General features: G+C 38.0%; 1 protein-coding gene across 4 annotated transcripts in view; it reads left to right on the top strand.

Moving 5' to 3' along the window:
• The window catches only part of CR2 (complement C3d receptor 2), a 34,909-nt gene that overhangs the window by 4,831 nt on the left and 3,894 nt on the right, over positions 1–26,184 (top strand). Inside the window, exons 2-25 of one of the 4 annotated variants that reach the window (XM_059045586.2) lie at positions 1,500–1,679; positions 3,032–3,131; positions 3,557–3,642; positions 4,211–4,609; positions 6,522–6,698; positions 6,781–6,883; positions 7,521–7,606; positions 8,781–9,170; positions 10,800–10,988; positions 11,074–11,173; positions 11,401–11,483; positions 12,005–12,412; positions 13,014–13,190; positions 13,270–13,360; positions 13,655–13,731; positions 14,646–15,050; positions 15,434–15,610; positions 15,685–15,772; positions 16,128–16,210; positions 17,132–17,524; positions 18,568–18,753; positions 19,857–20,045; positions 21,364–21,387; positions 22,079–22,154. In XM_059045586.2, the coding sequence (XP_058901569.1) occupies positions 1,500–1,679; positions 3,032–3,131; positions 3,557–3,642; positions 4,211–4,609; positions 6,522–6,698; positions 6,781–6,883; positions 7,521–7,606; positions 8,781–9,170; positions 10,800–10,988; positions 11,074–11,173; positions 11,401–11,483; positions 12,005–12,412; positions 13,014–13,190; positions 13,270–13,360; positions 13,655–13,731; positions 14,646–15,050; positions 15,434–15,610; positions 15,685–15,772; positions 16,128–16,210; positions 17,132–17,524; positions 18,568–18,753; positions 19,857–20,045; positions 21,364–21,387; positions 22,079–22,154 (4,267 nt within the window). The remainder of the gene's footprint in view (positions 1–1,499; positions 1,680–3,031; positions 3,132–3,556; positions 3,643–4,210; positions 4,610–6,521; positions 6,699–6,780; positions 6,884–7,520; positions 7,607–8,780; positions 9,171–10,799; positions 10,989–11,073; positions 11,174–11,400; positions 11,484–12,004; positions 12,413–13,013; positions 13,191–13,269; positions 13,361–13,654; positions 13,732–14,645; positions 15,051–15,433; positions 15,611–15,684; positions 15,773–16,127; positions 16,211–17,131; positions 17,525–18,567; positions 18,754–19,856; positions 20,046–21,363; positions 21,388–22,078; positions 22,155–26,184) is intronic. The other 3 variants (XM_067032735.1, XM_067032743.1, XM_067032748.1) reach the window with 3 other exon arrangements.

Below are 26,184 nucleotides of genomic sequence, written 5' to 3'. Positions count from 1 at the left end.
AATGGTTCATAGGCTAACTTTCCCTTTTCTGATATGGAAGAGAACATGATTGCTGGAAATTCTGTCCTGTGACCTGGGATTTTGGCAATATCATTACTAATAAGAGCTGGTGTTCCCCGAGAGAGAGGTGTCCCTAAGTCTCATTGAAGATAAAAATTTCCCACTGTTTCTCATCCAGAAAGTATGAATCTTATCTCCTTTCACCTTCTATTTTTTTGCTTCAAGATCTTGGTTGCTTCTCAGTCCATGTCATCACTATTGATTAAATCTTGTAAACTCAAATTGGCTTTCAGATTGTGGAAAATTACTTAGGATTGTTCTTATTCACATTGGATAATTACAGGTTCAAATATTTGATATGAGTGAATTGGTACAAATAACGGCAGGGTCGTGAAGTTGGTCTTCATTGAGGTCAAACCCTGACTTTCCCTATAGAGTTTTGCTGTTTTGCAAAAGTATGCATTTGGAAACATTTGTAGGTGTTAATGGAGGAAACCAAAGGAGTTGAGGAAAGAAATAGGAGACCTACAGTGGGATCTGGGTCCCAACAGTAATGGCTATTCTCAGATCCTGTCCATATGACTTCTCCAACAGAAGTGTTGGGCTATGAAAAGGTTGGGTCTGGCCACAACTTTGGGAGTTCTGTGTTTGCCTTTGTGTCAGTTAGTCCATGTTTGTTCTTTGACTGGCACCTGTATCAGTTTCAGATTTGTATGAAAAAGGAGATTTATAAATTAGATATTCAAATATACCACCATTCTGGAGTTGAAACTTGAACTCTCTTTCATACCTAGAAAAATTCTTTTCCAGGTACATCCTCAAGTATCTGGGTGTTACAGTTTCTTACCCCTCCTAGAATAAGATTTGTTTCATCTTCATCATCCTCATCATAATTATTTTAAGTCACAGAGAAGTGTCTTGAAAAAACTGGCTCCTTTTATCTGGTACCCATCAGGAAGTATTAACTCTTTTGGGAGTATATTACTCTACTAGGTTAATGGAATAAAATAATGAAGAATAAAAAACAACCCTATTTTCTTCTTGCTAGGACCTAAAGGTTTAATGACTAAGATAATAATGTTAATTCATTAAAGTAATTTTAGAGGATCATACATATGATGAGCTTTCAAGGTCTGATATACTTGATATACTTGTTTCCTGTGCTATTCCAGAAAATTTTTTACTTATAAGGTTTTAGTTTTTATTTATGAGGTTGTAAGAAGATAGAACAACTCCAGGGTCTTTATGGAATTTTATTAAAAAATGATTTTCTCCAGCTCTTCTTCTGAAGTCTATCCTAAAAAGTCTTTGAACTCCCGAGCGTATTTCTCTGTATATGCATTCATACTGCAAGATATATCTTCTTTGACCCAGAAAATATCGACATCTTGGGTTTACTGTCTAAACATCAAAGTTGTCATTGTAACTGGTGACAAAACAAGCTGAATAGAGATTTTAGCCTCTCTTAGTTTTGATATTCCTGTGGTCTTTGTCTCTAGGTCAGTGTAAGTTCCTGCCAAGGTATCCTTTTGCTAAGCCTAAAATTCAGAGTGATCAATCTGAGTTTGCTGTTGGGACAACTTGGGAATATGAATGCCTTCCTGGGTATGTCAAGAGGTCATTCTTTATCACCTGCCTAGAGACCTCCAAGTGGTCAGATGTTCAGCCAATCTGTAAACGTGAGTAATCAGTAATAGAAGAATCTTTGGGTCTATAGCATGTCTCTATGGGCTAACCTATTATTTTCAAGATAAAAGATGAGAAAGTTAGTAAGTAATCTCAAATGAAGGGGGCTCCTAGGTTCTCCATGTTTTCTTTTACTCCTAAGGGTATTAAGTTTCAGGTATTGGGGTTAAGTCACACAGCTGGCCAACCCTGTTTATCCTATAATCTTCATGACGTTGTTCTATGGTCTCTGTACTGTGTTACAGTAATCTTAGAAGTTAGTATACAGGAATATTAGTTTCACCTCATATTAGTTTTCACCTAACTCAATTCAAGAAATATTTTTGAGTAACCACTGGGTATGAAGCATTAGGCTAGATGGTGGGGCTTGGAAGCGATATAAAAATTAATCTACTAGTCTCTGTCGTTGAGGAAGTCCTATGTTATTTGTAAAGACTGGTTTTTAAACAAATACTGTACTATGGTGTAACTTCTTTTATTTATAGAGATAAAATTTTATGATATCATAGAGAAGTAGATAAGAAGTGCTATGTAGGAGAATACAGAAATCTAGGCAGTACAGACAGAGGAAACAGCATATGCCAACACATAAAGGTATGGAAGAACATGATGTCTCTGGAAAATAGAAAAATTCAGAGAGGTTAGAATATAAGGTGCATGGTGAGGAATAGTAGTTGATTAAGTGGATTGGAGTTTAAGTGTGGTGGGCCATGCATTCTTTTCCAATAAACAATGGTAAGTCATTGTAAGTTTTTGAATGTGGGGAGTGGCATGACCACATTAGTACTTCTGAAAGATAATGTGTGCAGCAGCATAGAAGATGTGCTGGACCAATGGCGACCAGCATTAGAAAGGTAAATTTTATTACTCGATGATCCAATGAGAGACTACAGTGGTAACAAAATTGTTGGTTTGGAGAGAGATTTCTGGAATCCAGTCATGAAAACTTGGTGATCTATTGAATTAAGGGCAGGGGGTAGAGAAAATGAGTTACAGATAGGAAATGATGACTGTGAGGTTTTTTTTTTTTAAGCCATAAGACTTGGTAGATGTTGCCATCAACTGACAGAATATAAAAAGGGGAAATAGAGATTATAAATTATGGTTGACAACAAATAATGTTTGCATCCATGCTCAGAAACATAGACTACATGCATTAAACAAATAGTGTTATGGAGTTGACTGATCCTTTGGAAGATAGAAGTTTTGGAAATGCCCCAAATTTCTTTGAATAAACATAAGTAGACTACTCAGCAAGTCCAGTCCGGTTGGAATTTAATGTAAAACACAAAACATCCCCCAAATCCCAGTCCCAAATCCTGTTTTGTCTTGTTCTCCCTTATAGGTAAATCATGTGTGAGTCCTAGAGAACTCCTCCATGGCTCTGTCCTTGCACCCAGGGGTATCGTGTTTGGGTCAACAATTACATATTCTTGTGATAAAGGGTGAGTCGCCAGGAGACATCTCCAGAGTACATGGATACTAGAACACTAGTTTCAACCAGAAATCACCCATCTTCCAGAAGAGCTGATTAATTGCCACCCACCCTTAACCATAGATAAGTAAAAAGAGAATCACCTCTCTGATCTGCTCCAGAGGCAACTCTTCAGGATTACCTACTAGAGAGGATCCCTAGTAGAGAAAAAAGTTTGGACTATTCTTCTTCCAATTTTAAATCTTCAGTGTTACTGACCAGGAGGTCAAGTTTCATTTGTCTTTCGATTGTTGGATCTTTTGTATGAGTCCTTAATCTGTCACCATTATTTGTCATATATGATATTCTATTCTTTGCCATTCTTTCAGTGGAAAAAGAACTAAGTTTTCCTAAAATGTCCAGCTGGGAGATGATCACTCATCTCTTTGTCTTTAGATATCGACTCATTGGTGACTCCTCTGCCACATGTATTATCTCAGACAATATTGTAACCTGGGATAAAGAAATGCCTTTTTGTGAATGTGAGTAGAATTTTCCCTTTATTGCACCTAGGTAATTCCTCTTGTACCCCTCCAAAAGGAAAGTGGGCATCTACACATCAAAATAAGTACCCAGGTGGGTTACACTTGGCTTGAGTAGTTCTGGACACAGATCTGTGGTTTATCTTCTTCCATGCCCCCAATCCCATTACACATTCCTTTGCTTACTGTCCTTTGATGGTACATTATCTCATAGTGAATACATGCTCAAATCTAAAATATGCCACAAGATTACACACTGCCAACTTTATTCCATGCCAAATGTACGCCACCCTAGGTGCCTTCTGTAACAGTTTATCTGTATTCTGGGGGTCAAGACTGGTGATCAGATCATATTTTTGTGGGTTTGTATCAGGCCAGTTCTGTGTATCTTCCTACCTTGCTACTTCCCATTTAGAACCATCTTTGAGATGAGGATACAGAATTTCAATAATAGGGGATAATTGTAGGCTAAGTGGAAGTTTGGTTTGCAAGAGTTAAGACAAAATTCCCAGAAGGTATAACATTTAAATGCCTTCTTTCTTTTCCTATCTACCCCATCCTCCCCAAGCTATTCCTTGTGAGTCACCCCGACCCATCTCCAATGGAGACTTTTACAGCAGCAGTAGAGAGGACTTTTACTATGGAATGGTGGTTACTTATAAGTGCCATGTTGGACAGAATGGGAAAAAGCTCTTTGACCTCGTGGGTGAGAAGTCAATATATTGCACCAGCAAAGACAATCGAGTTGGCATCTGGAGCAACCCTCCCCCTCGGTGTATTCCTGTAGTCAAATGCCCAATTCCAGAAGTTGAAAATGGAATTATGGAATCTGGATTTAGACGCTCATTTTCCTTAAATGATTCTGTGATGTTTAAGTGTAAGCCTGGCTTTACCATGAAAGGCAGCAACACAGTATGGTGCCAACCAAACAGCAGATGGAACCCTCCACTGCCAAGGTGCTTCAAGGGTGAGTTGGGCTGAAACTTTGGGGATCTAGAAATAAATTGAGACTTTGGGAGGAATAGATGTACGGTACCTATGAGAAGAGGAGGATAAAGACAGTGTATGTAGTTGGGTATCCTGGTTAAAGAATTTAAAAGTAAACTTTGACAGTAGTATATAAATGTTGAAGAGTTGGGAAATTTACTGTATTCTGGGACAGTGCTAGATATGCATTAATGTGGGGGAAATTAGAAGACACTTAAAAAGAAAAAAGCAGGTAGTACCAGAGCTAATGATCAGAGATTTTTATATGATTAAAATCATATGTTATTGCCAACAAACACATGAGATTGCCACAAACACATGAAGAATGCTCAACATCATTAATCACTAGAGAAATGCAAATCAAAACTACAGTGAGATATCATCTCACACCAGTCAGAATGGCCATCATCAAAAAATCTACAAACAATAAATGTTGGAGAGGGTGTGGAGAAAAGGGAACCCTCTTGCACTGTTGGTGGGAATGTAAATTGATACAGCCACTATGGAGAACAGTATGGAGGTTCCTTAAAAAACTAAAAATAGAACTACCATACGACAAAGCAATCCCACTACTGGGCATATACCCTGAGAAAACCATAGTTCAAAAAGAGTCATGTACCAAAATGTTCATTGTAGCTCTATTTACAATAGCCAGGACATGGAAGCAACCTAAGTGCCCATCAACAGATGAATGTATAAAGAAGATGTGGCACATATATACAATGGAATATTACTCAGCCATAAAAAGAAACGAAATTGAGTTATTTGTGGTGAGGTGGATGGACCTAGAGTCTATCATACAGAGTGAAGTAAGTCAGAAAGAGAAAAACAAATACCATATGCTAACACATATATATAGAATCTAAAAAAAAAAAATGGTCATGAAGAACCTAGGGGCAAGACGGGAATAAAGATACAGACCTACTAGAGAATGGACTTGAGGATACGGGGAGGGGGAAGGGTAAGTTTGGACAAAGTGAGAGGGTGGCATGGACATATATACACTACCAAACATAAAATAGATAGCTAGTGGGAAGTAGCCGCATAGGACAGGGAGATCAGTCACTGCTTTGTGACCACCTAGAGGGGTGGGATAGGGAGGGTGGGAGGGAGGGAGACATAAAGAGGGAAGAGATATGGGGACATATGTATACGTATAACTGATTCACTTTGTTATAAAGCAGAAACTAACACACCATTGTAAAGCAATTATACTCCAATAAAGATGTTTAAAAAAATCATATGTGATTAGATTTTATTTAAATGAGGATAAAATAATCTCTCAATCCTATTGGCCAGGCCAATGGGGGAAATGGACTGATCATAATTTGATTCAAATTACTATAGGTATTATACATTCTCCTATTGAAAAATGTAGCCTTTATGGAATAAGGCTAGAGTTAAGATCAAATCATTTCCCCCATTCCCCCTTTCTCCCCTACTCTTATTGAGAAGTGCCCGACTTACTAAAAACCTGGCAACATTGGAAGCCCCTCCCATAAGGCTCAGAAACTTCATCAGTGGTTTGGGAAGCAGGAAGAAAGAGGAGATTTTTGGTGGTAAAAATGCATTATAATAGTTTGATTCCCTTGGCTACAGTATGAATGAGAGTATATCCATTTAAATGAAATGGGAAAATGATGAATGGGAATAATGTTTCCTGTCATAGATCAAGGTACAGAAGGAAGATAAATGCAAGGTTGATCGTGTCTAAAATATGTAACATATGTTAGCCCCATTGCACCTCACCCAAAATAGTGTCTGCCTTATACTTTGGAGAATTGACATGACCACCTTCATCTGACTCCTGCCAACCTCAAGTTGGCTTAGGTTGTAGAGAAGAAAGTTCTTATTTCAGAAATAAAAGGACTCTGGTCCTGTTCTTTTCTCAGGGTGTCTACCACCTCCACATATCTACCACGGTAATTATAACAAATTGGATGAGGAATTCTTTGCAGTTGGACAGGAAGTGTCCTACAGCTGTGAGCCTGGCTATACTCTCATTGGAACTAACCCTATGCAGTGTACCTCCTTGGGAACCTGGAGCCATCCAGCCCCCAAATGTGAAGGTGCCTAAAGGTCTATTCCATCTCAAGGAAACTTAGCTGTTTCCTGACTCTTCATGTACCAGCCTTGTCTCTTTTTTCCTAGCGAAATCATGTGATGCCATTCCAAACCAACTTCTCAACGGTCATGTGGTAGCTCCTCCTAATCTCCAGCTTGGGGCAGAGGTTGCATTTGTTTGTGATAAGGGGTGAGTGCAAGGTGATGGGGCCTGACTTGGGGCCTATGATCCATAGCTAAGCATTGGAAAGTGTGATCTTTAAAAGTAGTTAAAATTTTTTTCTCTCCTTTTTCTTTACCCTTTATGATTAAGAATTCTGTTATTAAGTAAATTCCATTGATTTTCTCCAAATGTGTATATTGTGCATGGCCAGCCAAAGCTTAGAATTATCCTTTCATCATTTGCAAAAGCAAAGTTTGGGCTCCGAAGTTAAGGCTTCTATTATGGAGTTTGAATAGATGTTGGGGGTTCAGAAAGAGGGGCTCTTTGAAGTGAACTTAGGGAACAAAGTCTTTGATGTTTTCTTTACTAGGAACTGAGGTTATTTCCTTCTAATGGTCAAGAAAATCTTGACATTTGGATGCCAGAGAGGAAAGAGAGAATTCAAGAAAAGAACAGATCATTAGGACTGTTTTCTCTGTGTTTTTAGCTGGTCTGAAGTCCTCACATAGCTTAGCTGATTCACAATCTTAGACATTTTCCTTAAGCCAGAAATGCTTACAAAAATAGAGGGCATTAATACAATATACTTGAGAGAAGTGATGAATTCCATGCAACCGAGAATTGGTTTGTTCTGGTGATGATTTGCTGCCCCTTATTGTTTAAGGTACCGGTTAAATGGCCAATCTTCTAGTCAGTGTGTCTCAGAAGGAATGAGAGTACTCTGGAATAATAAGTTTCCTGTCTGTGAACGTGAGTAGAAAGCAAAAATAATCAAGTATGGATCATGCCTCTTGATTTTTGGTGTATTCTCATGCATCTATCAATTATAAAATCTTATCAATATGAACATATATATATATGCCACTCTTCTGTATGTTCTAGAATGCAGACCAAAACTAAATTTATTCAGTTGACTACATATGGTATTGAGTATTCTATGTGTATAAGGATAAAGGCTGTCGAAAGTTACCCCTACTGAAAATGAATAGCACTGATGTGCTGAAATTGTTTGGCTGTGTCTTCTTATGCCATTTCCTCATCTGATGAGCAATTCTTGGAGCTAAATGGAAATCAACCAGAAGTTTTGGAGGTTGGCAATTTTTCCTTTATTCTAAGACTCACTCAGGAAAGGTGTGCATATACCAACGCAGCTATAAACAATTAATATTCTTCATGCCTATTAGGACAAATAAATAAAAGATATGAGGTCACTATTCCAAACCTCTGATCACTTCCTGTGGGTCTTCAAATGGGACCAGCATCAAAGGATGACAAATGACTTGCAGTGAGGCTGCAGGATCTTTTGTAATGGGACAGAATGTGGTCTCACTACTTATAGCACCAGCTGTGTGTTTGAAACAGGCACTGCACAATTAGTATGTTCCAGATACTGTACTTGCCCCTTTCAGCTACTTTAATGTCACTGGATTCTCATTACAACCTTGAATTATACTAGACTTAGGAAACTGAGGCTTAAAGAGGGTGAGACTTGCCTAAGGTCACACAGCTATTGAATGACTGTGGGGATTTGAAACCAGGTCTAATGAGCCCAGATTTCATTAGTCCGTGGTGCCTCTCCACGTGTGATTAGTATGTCATTAACATATTATTTTCATGTACTGTTTGCCTTTTGTTTCATCATTGAAGTTGATTAGACACAGAACTATTCAATAAATTCTGTTTCATTGTTATTGTTTGGCCAAGATGGCTTAGAGTCCTATATTGCTTTGTTTGCTGAGGATCAAGAGAAAGGTAAGAATTTAGGAACTTGGGGACAGGCAGGGGCTATGAGTAAGAAATAAATTATACAAATTTCTAAGTCTATTTCTGAAAAAGTGACATGACCTATATTTGGACAATTATCTAAATTTGAATCTTATTGTCATAATCAGTATGACCACATATTTTCTTTTCTACTTTGCAGGAATTTTTTGTGACCCTCCTCCTCCTATCAAAAATGGGCAGAATAGTTATCATTCTAGTCCCATAGCTGTTAACGCCGTGGTGAGGTACAGATGTTTGAGTGCCTTCCGCCTCATTGGAGAAAGTATTCTTTTTTGTATAACTAAAGACAAAGTGAATGGAATCTGGGATAAAGCTGCTCCTGTCTGTGAATATTACAATAAAAATTCTATTTGCTCTGAGCCCATAGTACCAGGTGGATACAGAAATAAAATGTCTAGACCACCATACAGACACGGTGATTCTGTGACATTTACCTGTAATACCAACTTTACCATGAAAGGAAACAAAACTGTTTGGTGCCAAGCAAATAAAACATGGGGACCAACACCACTACCAACCTGTGAGAGTGGTGAGTAGAATGAAAATAAAACTGATTCAGGAGCTTGGAGCCTCGCATTTCTGTGCAGATTAAGTTTGGTATCATTCTGAAGGAAGAACAGTGTGGATGTGTGAATGGTAAGGGTGGAAGGAGGAAGCAACAGAAAGGGTGAAAATTACGATTTCCTGGATTTTTCTTGGTTGTAGAGGGATATAAATGTTCATTCAACAAACATCAGTAGAGCAAAGAATTTTAAAGTGTAATGGGAAAATCTAACTAAACACACCTAATAATTGAATGGAATAAGTCCCACAAGGATAGGGCCCAGAGTTTGTATGGACTGCGGGAACTGGGTTTTACAGTTTTCAACTGCATATCTGGGTTATTGTTAAAATGAAAAGAAATGTGGGCTCTAATAGCAAAGATACAACGAGTGGATTTAAAATCGATCTATAAGAGCTGTTAGTATAGTCTGGCAGAAATGATGTGCTGTTCTCTTTGGCCTCTATAAATACTTTCTGAGTGATCCGCTATTTTTCAAACTCATGTCCTAAGCCATAACATTTCAAATCAAGTAACTTTGAAAATAAGAACTACTGTAAGCTCTTCCTTTCCTTATTATTTGGTGTGGTTTATGTTGCTGCTGAACTCTAAATCTGAATTTCAGTTATGTAATTATGGAAACTGGCAATATTTGACAAAAACTTTACCATCAAAATAAGGTATTTATTTTCTTAATAAAAAACAATATTGGGCTTCCCTGGTGGCGCAGTGGTTGAGAGTCCGCCTGCCGATGCAGGGGACACGGGTTCGTGCCCCGGTCCGGGAAGATCCCACGTGCCGCGGAGCGGCTGGGCCCGTGAGCCATGGCCGCTGAGCCTGCGCGTCCGGAGCCTGTGCTCCGAAACGGGAGAGGCCACGACAGTGAGAGGCCCGCATACCGTAAAAAAAACAAAAAAAACCCCAAAAAACCCCAATATTGATAAATTCTAAATTGATTAAAGAGTTGAAAAATTATTATTAGAAAAATATGATTCTATCTATCTGTAGACAGATATATAATCTTGGAGGGAAGGAAGATCTTAAGAAAGTCTCAAATAGGGTGACCATGCAAAACAATTAAAGATTATAGATAGGATTAAAGATTATAAAGATTTAGATAGGCCTATATGTATTGACATGGACAGATATAGATTATTAAGCAAATAAAGCAGGGCCTAGAATAATATGTATTGAGTATACATACACACCCAAAATATGTGTAAAGATATATCACATATAGGATCCAAAAACACTATATTACTAGTATCTGGCAGGATAACCCCATAAATAACAACATGCTACATTTGGAGCAGAAAATAGGCTTAAGGGTAGAATGAGAGTGTGAGTGAAAATGGACTTTTTTTGGTAAATGAAGTTTTTCACGCTGCAAATGTGATTCATAAAGTGTAACTAAAAATAAAAAATAATGTACTATTTGTGGTATAAAATGGATATAATTAAACCATACCTGTTTGATCTTTAAAAGACTGAGTCGAAAATTAATGATGACTGCTTAGCATAGACCACGTATCATTTGTTTGGATGCATGTACTAAGTCAAAATACAGACTGTGAAGGAGCTATCTGATGACCTTTTTCCTAATGTGTGTGTGTAAAGATACCCCCCTGGAGTGTCCATCACTTCCCACAATCGCCAATGGGCATCACACAGGGGAGAGTGTTGATTCCTTTGCCCCAGGATTGTCTGTGACCTACAGCTGTGAACCTGGTTACTTGCTTCTTGGAGAAAAGACCATTCGCTGTTTGCCTTCGGGAGGCTGGAGTGCTGTCGCTCCCATATGTAAAGGTACCCTAAATTTACAATCAATGTTAAGAATTTGGGCTATTATGTTACTTGCCACACTTTGCTCATCTTTGGCCTGTTTTCTTAGAGGCACAGTGTGAACCTCCAGGACCATTTCTCAATGGGCAGTTAAAGAGGCCCACAAGACTTCGGGTTGGTGCAACTGTGAACTTTTCCTGTAGTGAAGGGTGAGTGTCTAGAGGGCCTATGAGATTTAATTCATTTGACTTATGTGTGCATGGTGTGAACTGTGAAACCTGCAGAAGGTTTCTCTATGACGGTCGATGGACAGCTTAAGGTTGTGAGAGATAATGCCAATAAAAGGAATTGGTGCCCACAAATTAAGTGAATTTGGATTTTAAATAGAGGGGTTTGTTCTGCCTAAAAGTTCTGAATGACCTCCCTTTGTCTCCAGGTATCGATTACAAGGCCCACCTTCTAGCCAGTGTGTAATTGTTGGACAGCGTACTTTTTGGACCAAGATGCCAGTATGTGAAGGTAGGTTAAGTGATTGTGGTTTGCAACTAGTTCCTTGGCCAGAGGTTCAACAGGACACCACATTCTCAGCTTAACTGAAAGCTTTTCATCCAGTTGTTACTATACAGGATCTTATAGAGCAAAGATCTCCCCTAGAGATCTTTAGATCTTTAAGGGATATGCTCTTCACTGAAACATCCTTGAATTACCTCTTTGTCCTTTGCTTACTCAAGTAAAACAGTGTTTCTAAGCTTTTCTTTCTCTGATAGCTATGTACAATTGCCAGCCAGACCATGCACATAAAGGAGACTATATACTTGGTAAAAGAAATCAAAGGATCAGCAAAGTAGATATATTCAGGAATAAAGTTTTAAATCATACTTTCTGAATTATATTGCTATAGCCGCTTTGACAGATTCATTACAGATTCCAATATTACTGTCACTGAACCCAGGATGTGAGAGTGGCATGTAGCAACACCTGAGACATTCTTTGTTTGTAGTACAGTTGGAATCTTGTCATCTCTTTCTGTAATTTCCTAGAAATTCTTTGCCCACCACCTCCTTCTATTCTCAATGGAAGACATACGGGCAGCTCTTCAGTGAATGTTCGGTATGGAAGCACAGTCACTTACAGCTGTGACCGGGGCCCAGAGCAAGGAGTGAACTTCATCCTCACTGGGGAGAGAACTATCCGTTGTACCGCTGATAGTCAAAAGATTGGGATGTGGAGCGGCCCTGCCCCACGCTGTGAACTTTCTGTTTCTGAGGTTCGGTGTCCACCTCCCCAGATCCTAAGAGGCCAAATATCATCTGGGCAGAAAGATCAATATTCCTATAATGACACTGTGGTATTTGCTTGCGTATTTGGCTTCGCCATGAAGGGCAGCAAGGGAATCCGATGTAATGCCCAAGGCACATGGGAACCATCGGTACCAGTCTGTGAAAAGGGTGGGTATTCCAATGCTCGGAACAGATGCCACTGATTCATCCTTCTGAAGCATTAGAGAAGCGGTTATGGACTTCAGCAGGGCCTTTTCCAACTTCCAGTCCCCTCAATTTTACAAAATATAGTGAAGATAATTTATATAGAAGGTTTTTTAAACACTGTCTCCCATTCATTTTGTAGGATTATCCTTGGGGGGAGAAATCATTAGGGACCACTAAGTTGCCTATTTCTTTAAAGGGAAAATAACTGGGAAAAAATGTTTGTCTTAACAGTGATTTCTTAAAAGAAAAGTGATTTTGACTTCAGCAAAGTAACCCTACAGATATGTCAGAATCTCCCATTAGAAATGTACAAGATGATTCCTTGTACAACAGAGGAATTGGAGCACCCAGTGGGAATGGAAAAAAAAAAATCTGCAGCTGCCTAAATGCAGAAAAAAAATTGACAACCACTGGTCTAAAATTACCCAAAATTGGGCTGCAAGATTACTTCTGTACTGTACAACTGCCACCAGAGTGGAATTGCAGCATAAATTTCACTTTCTTTGGCTCAGTTTCTTTCTATCATTGTTTACATAAGAAAAATTCTCTGTCTTTCCTTTAGATTGTCAAGCTCCTCCTAAGATCCTCCATGGGCAAAAGGAAGATAGACATATGATTCGCTTTGACCCTGGAACATCCATAAAATATAGCTGCGACCCTGGCTATGTGCTGGTGGGAGAAGAATCCATACATTGTACCTCTGAGGGAGTGTGGATACCCACTGCCCCCACATGCAAAGGTTCCAGGCTTTGAATGTCGATGTTTTTTGGTTTTGAGATTGCCTTGAGTTGATTTCTCATCCTCTTCTTTTTTCTTAGTGGCAGAATGTGAACCTATAGGAAAGCAAGTCTTTAAAAAGCCCAAGAACCAACTTATTAGACCAGATGTCAACTCTTCTTGTGATGAAGGGTGAGTGAGGACTGTCTCGGTCTGAACTAGGTCTGGCTTATCAGTTATACTGCAAGCTCTGTGTAGGAGTTTGTCTCAAAGACCCCCCTGTCACGTGTTCATGGAAGTGTTGATCACGCTATTTTTCCATTAATGGAAACTATGCTGTGCAATGGGTGGGTCGTGCTGATGCTGGCTACGTTTTTGCTCCTATTGATTCCTGTACTGAAAGTAATGTGTCTGCTATTGAGCCAATAGCTCTTGCTTAGGTTAGTGGTCGCCAGATGGCAAAATGTTATGACTCTTTGTCCCTAGGTACCGTCTAGGCGAGAGTGTTTATCAGCAGTGCCAAGGCACAATTCCTTGGTTTATGGAGATTCGTCTCTGTAAAGGTGAGTAGAAAAATAACAAAGGATCTTGAATAATGTGAGATCTATAAATATGAATAACAGAGGGTCTAGAATCCTGTGAGATTTCTGTTTTTGGCATATTATGGGATTAAGAATATTAGATTCCGTTCTATTCACTTTGTCAACAGTTACAGTTGCACAGTTTTGCTTTCTTTTACTTCAAAGCCTAGCAATCACTTAATTTAAATGCATTTAGTTACTGATTCTCTTTTGTGATATGGGAGAATAAGAGTAATGAGGTCAATGAGTATATGAGCCACCATCCTTAATTTTGGGTACACTGTAGTTTAGTGGAGAGAAAGGGAACTGGTGTGGGATCTGAACTCAGATTCTATTTCTACTGCTTATTGACCGGGGGTAATTTATGTAACTTCTCTGAACTCTAGCCTCTTATCTGTAACATTAGCATCAGACTGCAGACCTCAAAGTTATTATAACTAAATGGTACTATCCCTCCTTTGCAGATGAGACAATTGCCTGTCAAAAAGTAGATGTTCAAGCAACAATAAATATTCTTGGCTAGTCTATCATATCACCACAGCAAAAAGATGTACCATCTCAGAAAAGTTTAATTCTATTCCCCTGTGCCTTTTATTGACCTATTAGTTATTTTAAAAAGAATTCTTTTCTTAATTAATAATTTGCTATCAGACTTTACTGCCTCACAATATGATATTGATCTACATCTTCTCTTTTAACACATTACGAAAATCTTTCCTATGAAATCTTTTAAACTGAATTTTGCATAATAATGAGCTTTGATAGAATGCATATCATCACATCTCACCCATATCCTTCAAGAAACCTGATAACAAAAGATTCATAACCAGCCTCATTTCTCTTCTTTGGTGGTTAATACTGGAACAGAATTGTACAATAACTTTTCATCTCTCCAGATATCACCTGCCCACCACCCCCTGTTATCTACAATGGAGTACACACAGGGAGTTCCTCAGATGTCCTATATGGTACCACAGTCACTTACACATGTAACCCCGGGCCAGAGAGAGGAGTGAAGTTCAACCTCATTGGGGAGAGCACCATCCGTTGTACAAGCAACGATCAAGAGACAGGCATCTGGAGTGGCCCCGCTCCTCTCTGTAAACTTTCCCTCCCTGCTGTTCAGTGCTCACATGTCCACGTTGCAAATGGATACAAGATATCTAGCAAGGAAGCCCCATATTTCTACAATGACAGTGTGATATTCAAGTGTAACAATGGATTTACTTTGAAGGGCAGCAGTCAGGTTCGTTGCAAAGCCAATAACACCTGGGATCCTGAAATACCAGTTTGTGAAAAAGGTAAAAACTCAGTGGAGAGAAAAATGAGGTATTTACTTGCTTATTCTTGTTTGTTATCTCCCACCCAAAGCTAGAGTTATGGAAAAAAGCAAGAGGGCATAGATTACTGTCCCATTTCTTCCATTCTGTGACAAAACAGTCTATGTGTGTTGTATATATTCTTTGTGCAAATGCTCCCTTGGATCTGGGAAACAGTCAGGGTGGATAACTGAGAGGACCTTTTTTAAGGTTCCAGGTTCCTTCAAAAGAGCAGAAAGCACTCAGTAATGAATAAGAGCTTGATGATCTTTGGCTTAAAAGTTTCAGACTGTCTATTGTCAAACGTTGTATACTTAGTGTTCTTGAGTTTTTGTTGGTATTTATGTGGGAAGTTTTTTCTTTAGGCTGTCATCCACCTTCTGGGCTCCACCATGGTCAGCATACAGGTGGAAATAGGGTCCTCTTTGTCTCTGGGATGACTGTAGACTACACCTGTGATCCTGGCTACTTGCTTGTGGGAAACAGATCAATTCACTGTATGCCTTCAGGAAATTGGAGTCCTTCTACCCCTCGGTGTGAAGGTACTTTCAGTTCCTGAGTTGTCTTTCTCTTTTATATCAGGCATGTATAAGTAATTCCAACTTTGCTCCTCTAGAAGCACCATGCGAACCTTTGAAAGAAGGTCTTCAAGAGCTTCCATTTGGTTCATCTGTGGTACCAGTTAATATGTCCTGCCAAGATGGGTAAGTATGATTCATTCTCAGAAAGGGTCTCCACCTTGCTTTGTGCATTAATTCTAGCCTCAGTTTGTCTTGGTGACTCCCTCTAGAGGTTCCTCGTTGTCACACTAACAGAGATTGTGAGGTTCCAAAGGTCTAAGTAGCATCTCTAACTTTTCAGCCCTTTCTTGACATGGAAATGCCTTTGCTGGGAGTAACTCTAAGTCTAAAGTAGTTTGCTTACTTGAAGGACCAGGAGTTTTGACTCCTTTCTGCCAAATTTCTTATTTAGAAGTGCCTCTGTATTAGTGGTTTGAGGAGGCTAGGTTTCAGAGATGTGATTTTTAGGAAGAGAAAACATATTATAATCTCTCCCTAGGTACCAGTTGACTGGACATGCTTATCAGAAATGTCAAGATGATGAGAATGGGGTTTGGTTCCAAAAGATTCCACTTTGTAAAGGTAAGTTTAAAAAAAAGTTGTCAGCGGGCTGTAGGGAGTTAAAGAGAACAGGTCACTACAGAACTAATCTATACCTTAACAGTCGATGTGTTCTAGCTCAGTGTACATAAGAAACATGTTTTAGTATTTGGATGGTACTAGCATTGGGAAACAAAATTGTCAAGTAGGAAATGAGTACAGTTGGCCCTCTGTATCTGCAGGTTTCATATCCATGGAGTCAATCAACTGCAGATCAAAAATATCTTTTAAAAAATCCTGAAAGCTTCCAAAAGCTAAACTTGAATTTGCTATGTGCTGGCTACTATTTACCTAGCATTTACATTTTATTTACAACTATTTACACAGTGTTTACATTGTATTAGGTATTATAAGTCATCTAGAGATGATTTAAAGTATATGGGAGGTCGTGCGTAGGTTATATGCAAACACTATGCTATTTTATATAAGGGGCTTGAGTATCCTCAGAATTTGGTATTGATGGGGGATTCTGGAACCAATCCCCTGCGGAATATAAGGGGCTTGAGTATCCTCAGAATTTGGTATTGATGGGGGATTCTGGAACCAATCCCCTGCGGATACCGAGGCATGACTGTATTTGCCATATACCTGCTAATTGCTCAAAATTTAAAAAATAACAAATATAGACTATATCATGAGAACATAGCTGTATTTATTCCTTTCTTAATACTTTACTGTATTTTCTGAATTTTTTTAGAATGAGTATGTATTACTCATGTAGTCAAAAATTTAATAAAGCTTTTTAAAAGAAAGCATAATCTAGCATCTAAAATTTAAATAACTTAATAGCTACATGCACTACATGCAGTTGCATAGTTTTATTATTTAGTTTTATAGTATCTGATTGAAGACTGTCCACCATGGTGTACTAGCTGAAGTAGAATTTCCTAATCTCTTCTGCAGTTATCCACTGTCAACCTCCACCAGTGATTAACAATGGGAGGCCCAGGGGTGTGATGGGAGAACACTTCCTGTATGGCAAAGAAGTCTCTTATGAATGTGACCAAGGATTCTATCTTCTGGGAGAGAAAAGTATACGGTGCATAAGTGATTCTAAAGGACGTGGATCTTGGCATGGACCTCCTCCACAGTGCATAAAATCTCCTCCTGTGACTCACTGCCCTAATCCAGAAGTCACACATGGATACAAGCTAAATAAAACTCGTTCTTCATATTCCCACAATGACATAGTACATGTTGCCTGTGATCCTGGCTTCATCATGAATGGGAGTCACTTGATTAGGTGTCATACTGACAACAAATGGGTGCCAGCTGTACCAACTTGTATCAAAAAGGGTAAGATATTTTTAGGCCTAAAATATGGGATGTTGCACAGAATAAAGAAAAAGGGTTTTGAATCTGCACTTGCCATTCTGCCCAAAGAAAAGCAAGTAAAAGCTAAGGCAGTCATATCATTTTACAAAATACCTGCCTTGCCTTATCTTCTCAGCTCATTCTTTTTTTCCCTTTTCTTTCTAAGCTTGCTGAAAAAAGGTACATGAAAGGATAATGGTTAACTTTGAAACTGATGGAGTCTCCCAAGTTTATTATTTTTATTACTTTAGAATGGGGAAAATGCACATACCATTTTGGGCAAATGTTTGGCAGTAATATTGCTTGATAATTTGATATTTAAGGCTGTGATACCAGCCAGAAAGGGATTTTTGAGTATTCTGGAGAATGGAGTTGGCCTTAAAACTCACTGAATTGTCTTGTAATTTTAGTTATCATCGGTAGTTTTATCCCTATCAGTGGCTATCTACAACAGAGGCTGCCAAGTGGCGACCAAGAACTGAGTGCAAAACTGTTTTCTTTGGCTAGCACCGTAGTCTTATTTTAAATGAAACCTATCTCCACCATCCAAGGCAAACAGTGAACCTGTGATACAGTGTGGGCCCCCTCTGCTTTCCTGCAAGGTACCAGTATCTTGACTTGGGCAGTGGCTGCCATTTTTAGAAGGACAGGTGCTCTGTGACTTACCATATCTGGTGGCTTCACTTCCTGGCACCTGTAGATATTTGAGGGTGTGACCCTTGACTACAGCCTTTTTACCATTTAAAGAGAAAAGAAAAGATTACTATTCTCTGATAGATTACAACTGTGGGCTGTAACCACTGATGTTTCATTATCTTACATTTGACATTTGTCTAAAGATCATATATGATAGAGGTAGGAAATGCAAATCTCTGTCCTGTACTGTTTGGTTTGGGCTAAATGAATATTTTTGGATACTGACTAGTTGGCTTGTTGCCTGCCTTCTTTCTGTATCGCTATCACCCATTTGCTGTCTATGTGTTCCTCTGTACTAAATTAAAGATCTTTTTAAATTGGTGTCTAAGCTTTCTTAGGATGTCAACGTCCATTTAAGATCCCCCACGGAAATCATACTGGTGGAGACATAGCTCGATTTTCTCCCGGAATGTCAATCCTGTATAGCTGCAACCAAGGCTACCTGCTTGTAGGAGAGGCACTTCTTCTTTGCACACATGAGGGAACCTGGAAAGGACCTGTCCCTTATTGCAAAGGTGTGTTGTTTATTTGTTTTCTTATTTTTTAAATAAAATTTGTCCCAAATATATATATTCAGTTAGGTAATTTCAACTTAAAATAGACAAATAGATGCATTAATTGGATCATTTAATTAAATGTATTTAATTGGATTCATTTAATTGGATTAATAGATGAAGTCATCTTAATACTGCAAAATAAGAAAAGTGGCTGAGGCTCTTTCTGAGCTATCTCTTATGTAGTCATTTAAATATGGAAAGTTGAAGTCTTTATGTAAATCAAACAACTAAAGTACAGATTGAATTTACACTGTGGTTACATTTATGATAAGTGTGCATTTGACAAAATACTCATAAAAAGTAAAGTTATCTTTTGAGTATGTTTCCTCTAAGTGGTGGTAGGATTATGGGTATATTTTTATAAATGTTTCAGAATGTCATTTTCATTATCATAAGCAGTGCATATGAAATATGAGTAATGAATTAGTACTGAATATTAGTAGAGCACTTCTTACCATATGCCAGATACTGTGCACAGCACTTTGCATGCATTATCTCATTTAATCCTCGTGAGAACCATATCAGTGATTGGTGCCATTACCCCTGTATTATAGATGAGGTCCCAGTAGAATGGAGAGATTTGTAACTTACACAAAGTCCCACAGCTAGAAAATCCTAGAGTCAGGTTCAAATCCAAAATCTCACACTATTGGCCCCTACACTGAAAAGATGAAAGAAGAAATGAGGAAGCATTTACATGTAAGAAGAATTGGAGAATAAGAGTCAAAGCTGATGAAACAAAAATTCAGAAGTCTTAATGTTACCCATTCAGCCCTCATCATTTCTCTAAGAAGCCACAAAAATTATTCAACGTTATTGGTTTAGAAACTAAAGCACAAAGAAGGAAAGTAATCTGGTATAATTACCTGGATGTTCCTGAGGTAGATGGCTGACACTAAAAGGCTATGCCTAGGACATCATTTTGTGTTATTTCAGTGAAGTTTTACTAACTGAGAATAAACTAAATTGGTTTCATAAACCTTTCCATTAAGGGCAGTATCTATGTTCTTGGTAAAATGTCAAAATATGACTCAGCTTCAATTAGATTCCTTTAATTTCAGAGGTGAACTGTAGCTTCCCAGAGCATGTAAATGGAATCCAGAGTGGGCTGGAGCCTGGAAAAATGTATCAGTATGGAGCTGTCATCACTTTAGAATGTAAAGATGGGTATACCCTAGAAGGCAGTCCCCAGAGCCAGTGTCAGGAAGATCACGGATGGAACCCTCCCTTGGCTGTTTGCAAATCCCCAAGTAAGTGCAAAGGGCTTCACTGCAGCTCCTACTTGTTTCACTGGAAAGAAGAGAGTGAGTGGTATCCCTCAATGTTAGGGACTCCTGGGTTTTAAAGTGACATAGGTCTGTGACCAGTGGTATAGTAACAGACGAATTTGAAGTCGATGGTCTATTGTAGTAAAAGTGAGGCTTTCTGAGAATGGGGAAAGTAAAGAAAGAAAATAAAGAGAGAAGAGCACTAACTTAAAAGCTGCAAAACTAACAACCTTATAGAGTTGTTCTTTGGTATCCTCAGGGGGATTGGTTCCAGGACCCCCTTGGATACCAAAATCTGCAGATGCTCAAGTCCCTTATATAAAATGGCATAGTACTTGCATATAAGCTGTGCATATCCTCCCATATACTTTAAATCATTTCTAGGTTACTTATAATACCTAATATAATGTAAATGTTATGTAAATGGTTGCTGGACTCACAGTGTGAGTTTTGCTTTTTGGAACTTTCTGAAATTTTTTGCTTTTTCGAATATTTTTGATCTGTGGTTGTTTGAATCCACAGATACAGAGGACAGACTGTATTTTGAAAGGAGTTGCTGCTGAGACTTCTATTATTGCTGAATCTTGATTTATAAGTGCTTAGCAATATGACAGGGGCCTCCAAAAATGTTAACCAACCTGTTGTAACAGTCAGTGTTTGCATTCTGACCTGAGAAATCCCTGATTATAAAGTTGAGTTTATTGGTTTTTTTCATGGATGAACTACCCCAACTTAATTAAGGTGGAAAAAAAAATGTAAAGGCCAAGGAAGTTGTTATATAAGAAATGAATAAAGAGTGGGTAGGGACTTCCCTGGTGGCACAGTGGTTAAGAATCCACCTGCCAATGCAGGGGACACAGGTTCGAGACCTGGTCCGGGAAGATCCCACACACCACGGAGCAACTAAGCCCGTGCGCCACAACTACTGAGCCTGTGTTATGGAGCCTGCAAGCCACAGCTACTGAAGCCCAGGCGCCTAGAACCCATGCTCTGCAACAAAAGAAGCCACTGCAATGAGAAGCCCGCGCACCACAACGAAGAGTAGTCCCCTCTCGCCGCAACTAGAGAAAACCTGCATGCAGTAACAAAGACCCAATGCAGCCATAAATAAATAAATAAATACATTTATTAAAAAGAAAAAAAGAAAGAGTGGGTATAATTCAGGGTTCCAAAACCTCTTTTTAAGTAGACTTAGAGAGGAGGGAGCTGAGATTAATTTCTGGGACATTACCATGGGATTTTGAGATATGTGGAATCATACAACTAGACTAATATTTTCATGATTTTGTATTCTCCTTAGGCTCACTTGTTCCTCTTATTTGTGGTAAGTTTTCTTAAATACTTGAAGAAAACTTCTAATGGTGATTTATAAAAATGTATGTAAAATTTGAAGCCTTATATCCTGTTAATTTTTTTTCACTTTAACTCATAAGAAGTTATCTTGTTTTTAGTGTTTTAAGGATCTTTTAATGTGCACCTCACATCACAAACTGTCACTTTTGGATAGCATGGAATAAATGACTTGAACAGCTATTCCCAGTTTTTAAATTGAAAGTTAAGTTTACCAAAAATTTAGTTTAACTCTTGGTCTTTTGCATGATTTGGTTACTATCAAAATAGGCTGGCTTATTCAGCAGTAACAAAATATATTTCACAACTGAGAGTTAAATGTTGCTATGCAAAGTCATGGGATCCTGGTGTCCTGAGCTCCTAATTTCACCCCAGTGACAAGAATATTACTGATAAAACTGAAAAGAACAGAAAAACTCAACAGAAACTTGACTGGAACCCTGTGGTCAAATGCTTGGTCCTTTAGATTAAATATGGACTGGATTGAATCCAAAACTTTAGGCCCACATATAATGATTTAGGAATTCAGTATTGATATGGCTGAAGAAGAACAAGTAGAAAAGTCACATAACATTTTCCCCACCACTAGGAATAGGCCCCACAGTCACTTCAAAACAAAGTAGGTCACATTTTTCTAGCATTTGATACTCTGTTTTGTTTTCTAGGTTTTTCCGCAGGCATAGTATCTCTTTTCTGCTTGGGTGCTGTCACCTTACGCATGATATTAAAACACAGAGAACGGTAAGTTCAATGCATGCTTGACCAAAACGCACAAAAGGTTTTGACTTCTTGCCTGAAACTAAACACAGAAGGACAAGTTAAATACTGCAATGGGATAACTGGAATAAGGTACCTTGTGTTAAATAGAAGGCCCTTTCTGTAAGAACTTAAAAGATAACAAACTAATTTTATTTGAATGGTGTTTATTCAGATCAGATTATGTTTATTTACACATAATAAAAAAATCTAGAAAATAGAAAAAAATCCCTGTCATAACAACTGCAGATATTTGGTACATTCCTATACAGGTATGATCATTTTTCTTATATTATTTCTCTTTTTCCTTTTAAAACTGAAATTTTGACCTTATAATCTCTTGCCTTAATTTTTTTTTCATTTAGCCTCATGTACAGATTTTTAAAATTAAATCATGTTTTCATTTTACCTACTTAATTGAATATTTTTCTATTATATGTATCTATATTGTGGAAATTTTAGGTTGCTTCCACATTTATTTTGATAATAAATAAAGATATGAGAAACACCTTTAAAGAAACTTTTTCCACATCTCCTTATTTCCTTAGCCTAGATTCCTAGAATTGCTAGGGATAAGTGTATGAACATTTAGATGCTTAGTAAATATAGCCAAATGACTTTCTAGAAGGTTAGTTCTAACTTGATCATATGTCAAATAATTAACATATCTGGTTGTATTGTGTTTCTGGATTCTTTTGTTGTTGTTGTTGTATTGATCTGTCTATTCTATCACAAACCACTTTGTGTTTAAATAGCATAGCTTTCTACTATTATAATATCTGATAAAGCAAGAACCCCCTCACTATATTTTTTTAAGTTTTTCCTCTCTATTCTGTTTGTTCTTACAAGAGTTTTAGATGATTTGTCATTTTCTAAAAACAGATATGTTGTGATTGCATTTAAGTTTATAGATTAACCATTGAAAACTGGCAAATTTTCTGTAATGCTTTCCCATTCAGAAATTTACTAGTCCTTTCTATTTGTTCAAGTAATCTTTTCTCTCACTTGGTTGTTTTCATGACTCCTTAAATATACTACTAGGTTTCTATATTTTGTTATGTTTTATTATCCAGAAATTAGACATACTTTTACATTTTATTTTTAATTTATTTTTATTTATTGATTTATTTTTTTTGTGGTATGCGGGCCTCTCACTGCTGTGGCCTCTCCCGTTGCGGAGCACAGGCTCCGGACGCGCAGGCCCAGCGGCCATGGCTCACGGGCTTAGTTGCTCCGCGGCATGTGGGATCTTCCCGGACCAGGGCACGAACCCGTGACCCCTGCATCGGCAGGCGGATTCTCAACCACTGCGCCACCAGGGAAGCCCTAATTTATTTTTTTAAAAAAATTTGTATCCATAAAGTAATGTTGCCATAGTGGGTCATGTGATATTTGGTGAGGACACAATCAAATGGGCAGTGCTTGGGAATTTTGATCAGAAATTCCTCCTCCATAGTGGAGGAGATATTTCAGGTGCATCTCAAGAGAGTGTAAACAAGGGGAGAAAGGTATTCCAGGTAGAAGGAGCAGTTTGAGCAAAGACCCAGAGCCTTGTCATTCCATCATATATTATGAGAACTACATAAGCAGTTGACATGACTGGGAAAATAGTATGTGTGATGGTGATTGAAGGTGAAGGTGGCATAGGTTTATGTGGAGGAGTGGCATAAAAAACCCCTCTGGCCACATAAATCTTGTGGAAATTACAGAATATTCTGATAGGTGCAAAGGATACATTTTTAGCAAAGGATATCATCAGGCATCAGCCTGGAAATGTTCCGTGTGCTCAGGTTCTTAAGTCTCCATACATGGTAGTGTTAGGGAGGATAATCATGGGAAGTCTTACCAAATCTCAGGTAACTTCCAGTGGCAGATGACCAAGTCATGTTATCCTAAACAAGTTACCCATAAACTCCAGCAAAATTACTTTAACGTGCCAAGTCACTTGGATCTACCTAAATGATCTGATTACACTGTTCACAGTTCTATAATGCCTGCCTAGTGCAGGCATCAGACATGAAGGGGTTACATTGAAACTATGTAATAGTGGCATCTTTGAACCTGAATAGTTTCCTCTAAGCCTGGGAGGGCCTGAGCACAGTTGGTCTTGCAAGGGTCTACATTTGAGATGTACTTTAGGCAGTAGTGTTTATCAGAGTATGTATCGCATAACCCTGGTTTTGTGAATGACTTCAGGAGAAACAGTGTTCTCTGACCAAAAAAGATAGGGAAATATCCCTGCTACATTTTTCTCATGGAGATTCACAATGACCATGAGAATATTTAAAGTCCTACAATAAAGATGCCTGTTTGATTTTTTAAAAACTAATTTCTTAAACTAGTTGGACTGCAGAACTTTTTTTTTTTTTTTTCTCATATAATGCTTTTAACATCCCATTGAACTAATGTTTAATTTAACAGTCTTGGGGAAATCTGGAAAGATGGTCAAGAGCTAGATCATCAAAAGCCTTGCATGTGATGACAAGGAATTGGTGTTTATCCTGTAGAATCTTAAGCAAAGAAACAATACGTTCAGATTTGCATTTTCAAAAGAAGGGGCGGTACTGGGCTGTCAACCAAAGCAGCAGTGGTGGGGCTCAAGAGGATGGAATAGATGTAAGAAATACCTTCACTATGAAGAAGATAGGCTTTCCAGGATTTAGGGAATTGATGAATGTGGGGAGAAGGGGACACAAAGAATGAGTCAAGGACATGTCACTGGGTGGACCCAATGGTTCATCAAAAGAAGAGAGGGACATGTTTGTGGAGAAAGATGATGAGTTCAGTTCTGACCTGCTACTTCCAGGCACCGATGACGTAGGACTCAAGAGAGAGGACTGGACTCAGGTAGATGACATTTAAATCACAATTGAAGCCTTGGTCCTAAACAGAACATAGAAGATTAAAATAGGGATGAGAAAAGACCTCAGAAGGACAGTAATGCTTAAGAGGCAGGAAGGGAAGGAACAGTCAGAAGTAAGATGAAAGGGGAAAATATTTTCACAGAATTCAAGACAGAAAAAGGTCTCAAGAAAACAAAACTAGGGATGTCATTTGCATGGCTTTCCTCACAGGAAGTTAGAAGATAATTTTAGCCATGGGTAATTTAAATAAAAATTTAAGTAAAGAAGAAAATGTGGTCTCTATCTCCTTCCTTCCTGCTACTAAGTTTGCTATCAGAGCATTGCATGTATAGGAAAATTTGCAAACTTTGGGAAAGCCTACAAGCTCAAATAATTCATAATGTTCCAGTCTGATTATTAAGGTTATTAACATGTTTTTATCAAATACTATATGTAAGTGCCTCAGTTGATATGAACCGAACATGTATGTTAAACTAAATTCTTAAGCATCACTCACTTGTTTTATTTCCATTTTCTAACTGACTTCAATTTAGTTTCTGATACTTGATGTAGACATTTGAGTTGCCTTAAATACTTTTTGTAAGTAAGATGAGTAATGAATCATTCAAAAATTGATGTCTAGTAACAAAATTAAATATTTTAAAAAGTCATCCAAACATGTGAAGAAGAGACTGTTATTTTTTTTCTTGTCTTCTAAGATATTTTAATAAAACCTAAATTTCACATTAACCTAAAAGTTACCATTTTGTAATAATTTTAATGCATATTCCCCTTAAATATGTAAGTTGACCTCTTAAATATGATAGTGAGTGACAGGTTATAAGTACCCTCAACAGTAATCTTTCTTCCCCAATAATTTTGTATTACTTTATCTCAGAGTTCTACATGATAGTACAATCACATTTTATTGTCCTTTGCTAATTTTGGCAAAGAGTTTTAGAAGCACAGCAAAGTACATGTGCTTTCACAGAATAAAAGTAAAAATGTCTTCAAAATCATTTAAAGGTTTTAGCGCTGCATGACTATGTAAGGATTTTGAATTCAACATCAAATGTAAAGAATTCCTTTTTAAGTTAGATTGGAAGATTGGTTCCCCAAAGGTAAATTTATGGTCATATTATAAAATGAAAGCTTATGACTTTTTTTTCAAT

Source organism: Kogia breviceps, chromosome 1, assembly GCF_026419965.1.
Source record: "Kogia breviceps isolate mKogBre1 chromosome 1, mKogBre1 haplotype 1, whole genome shotgun sequence".
Classification (NCBI taxonomy): Eukaryota; Metazoa; Chordata; class Mammalia; order Artiodactyla; family Physeteridae; genus Kogia; species Kogia breviceps.
This window is presented reverse-complemented; position numbering and strand designations above follow the sequence as displayed.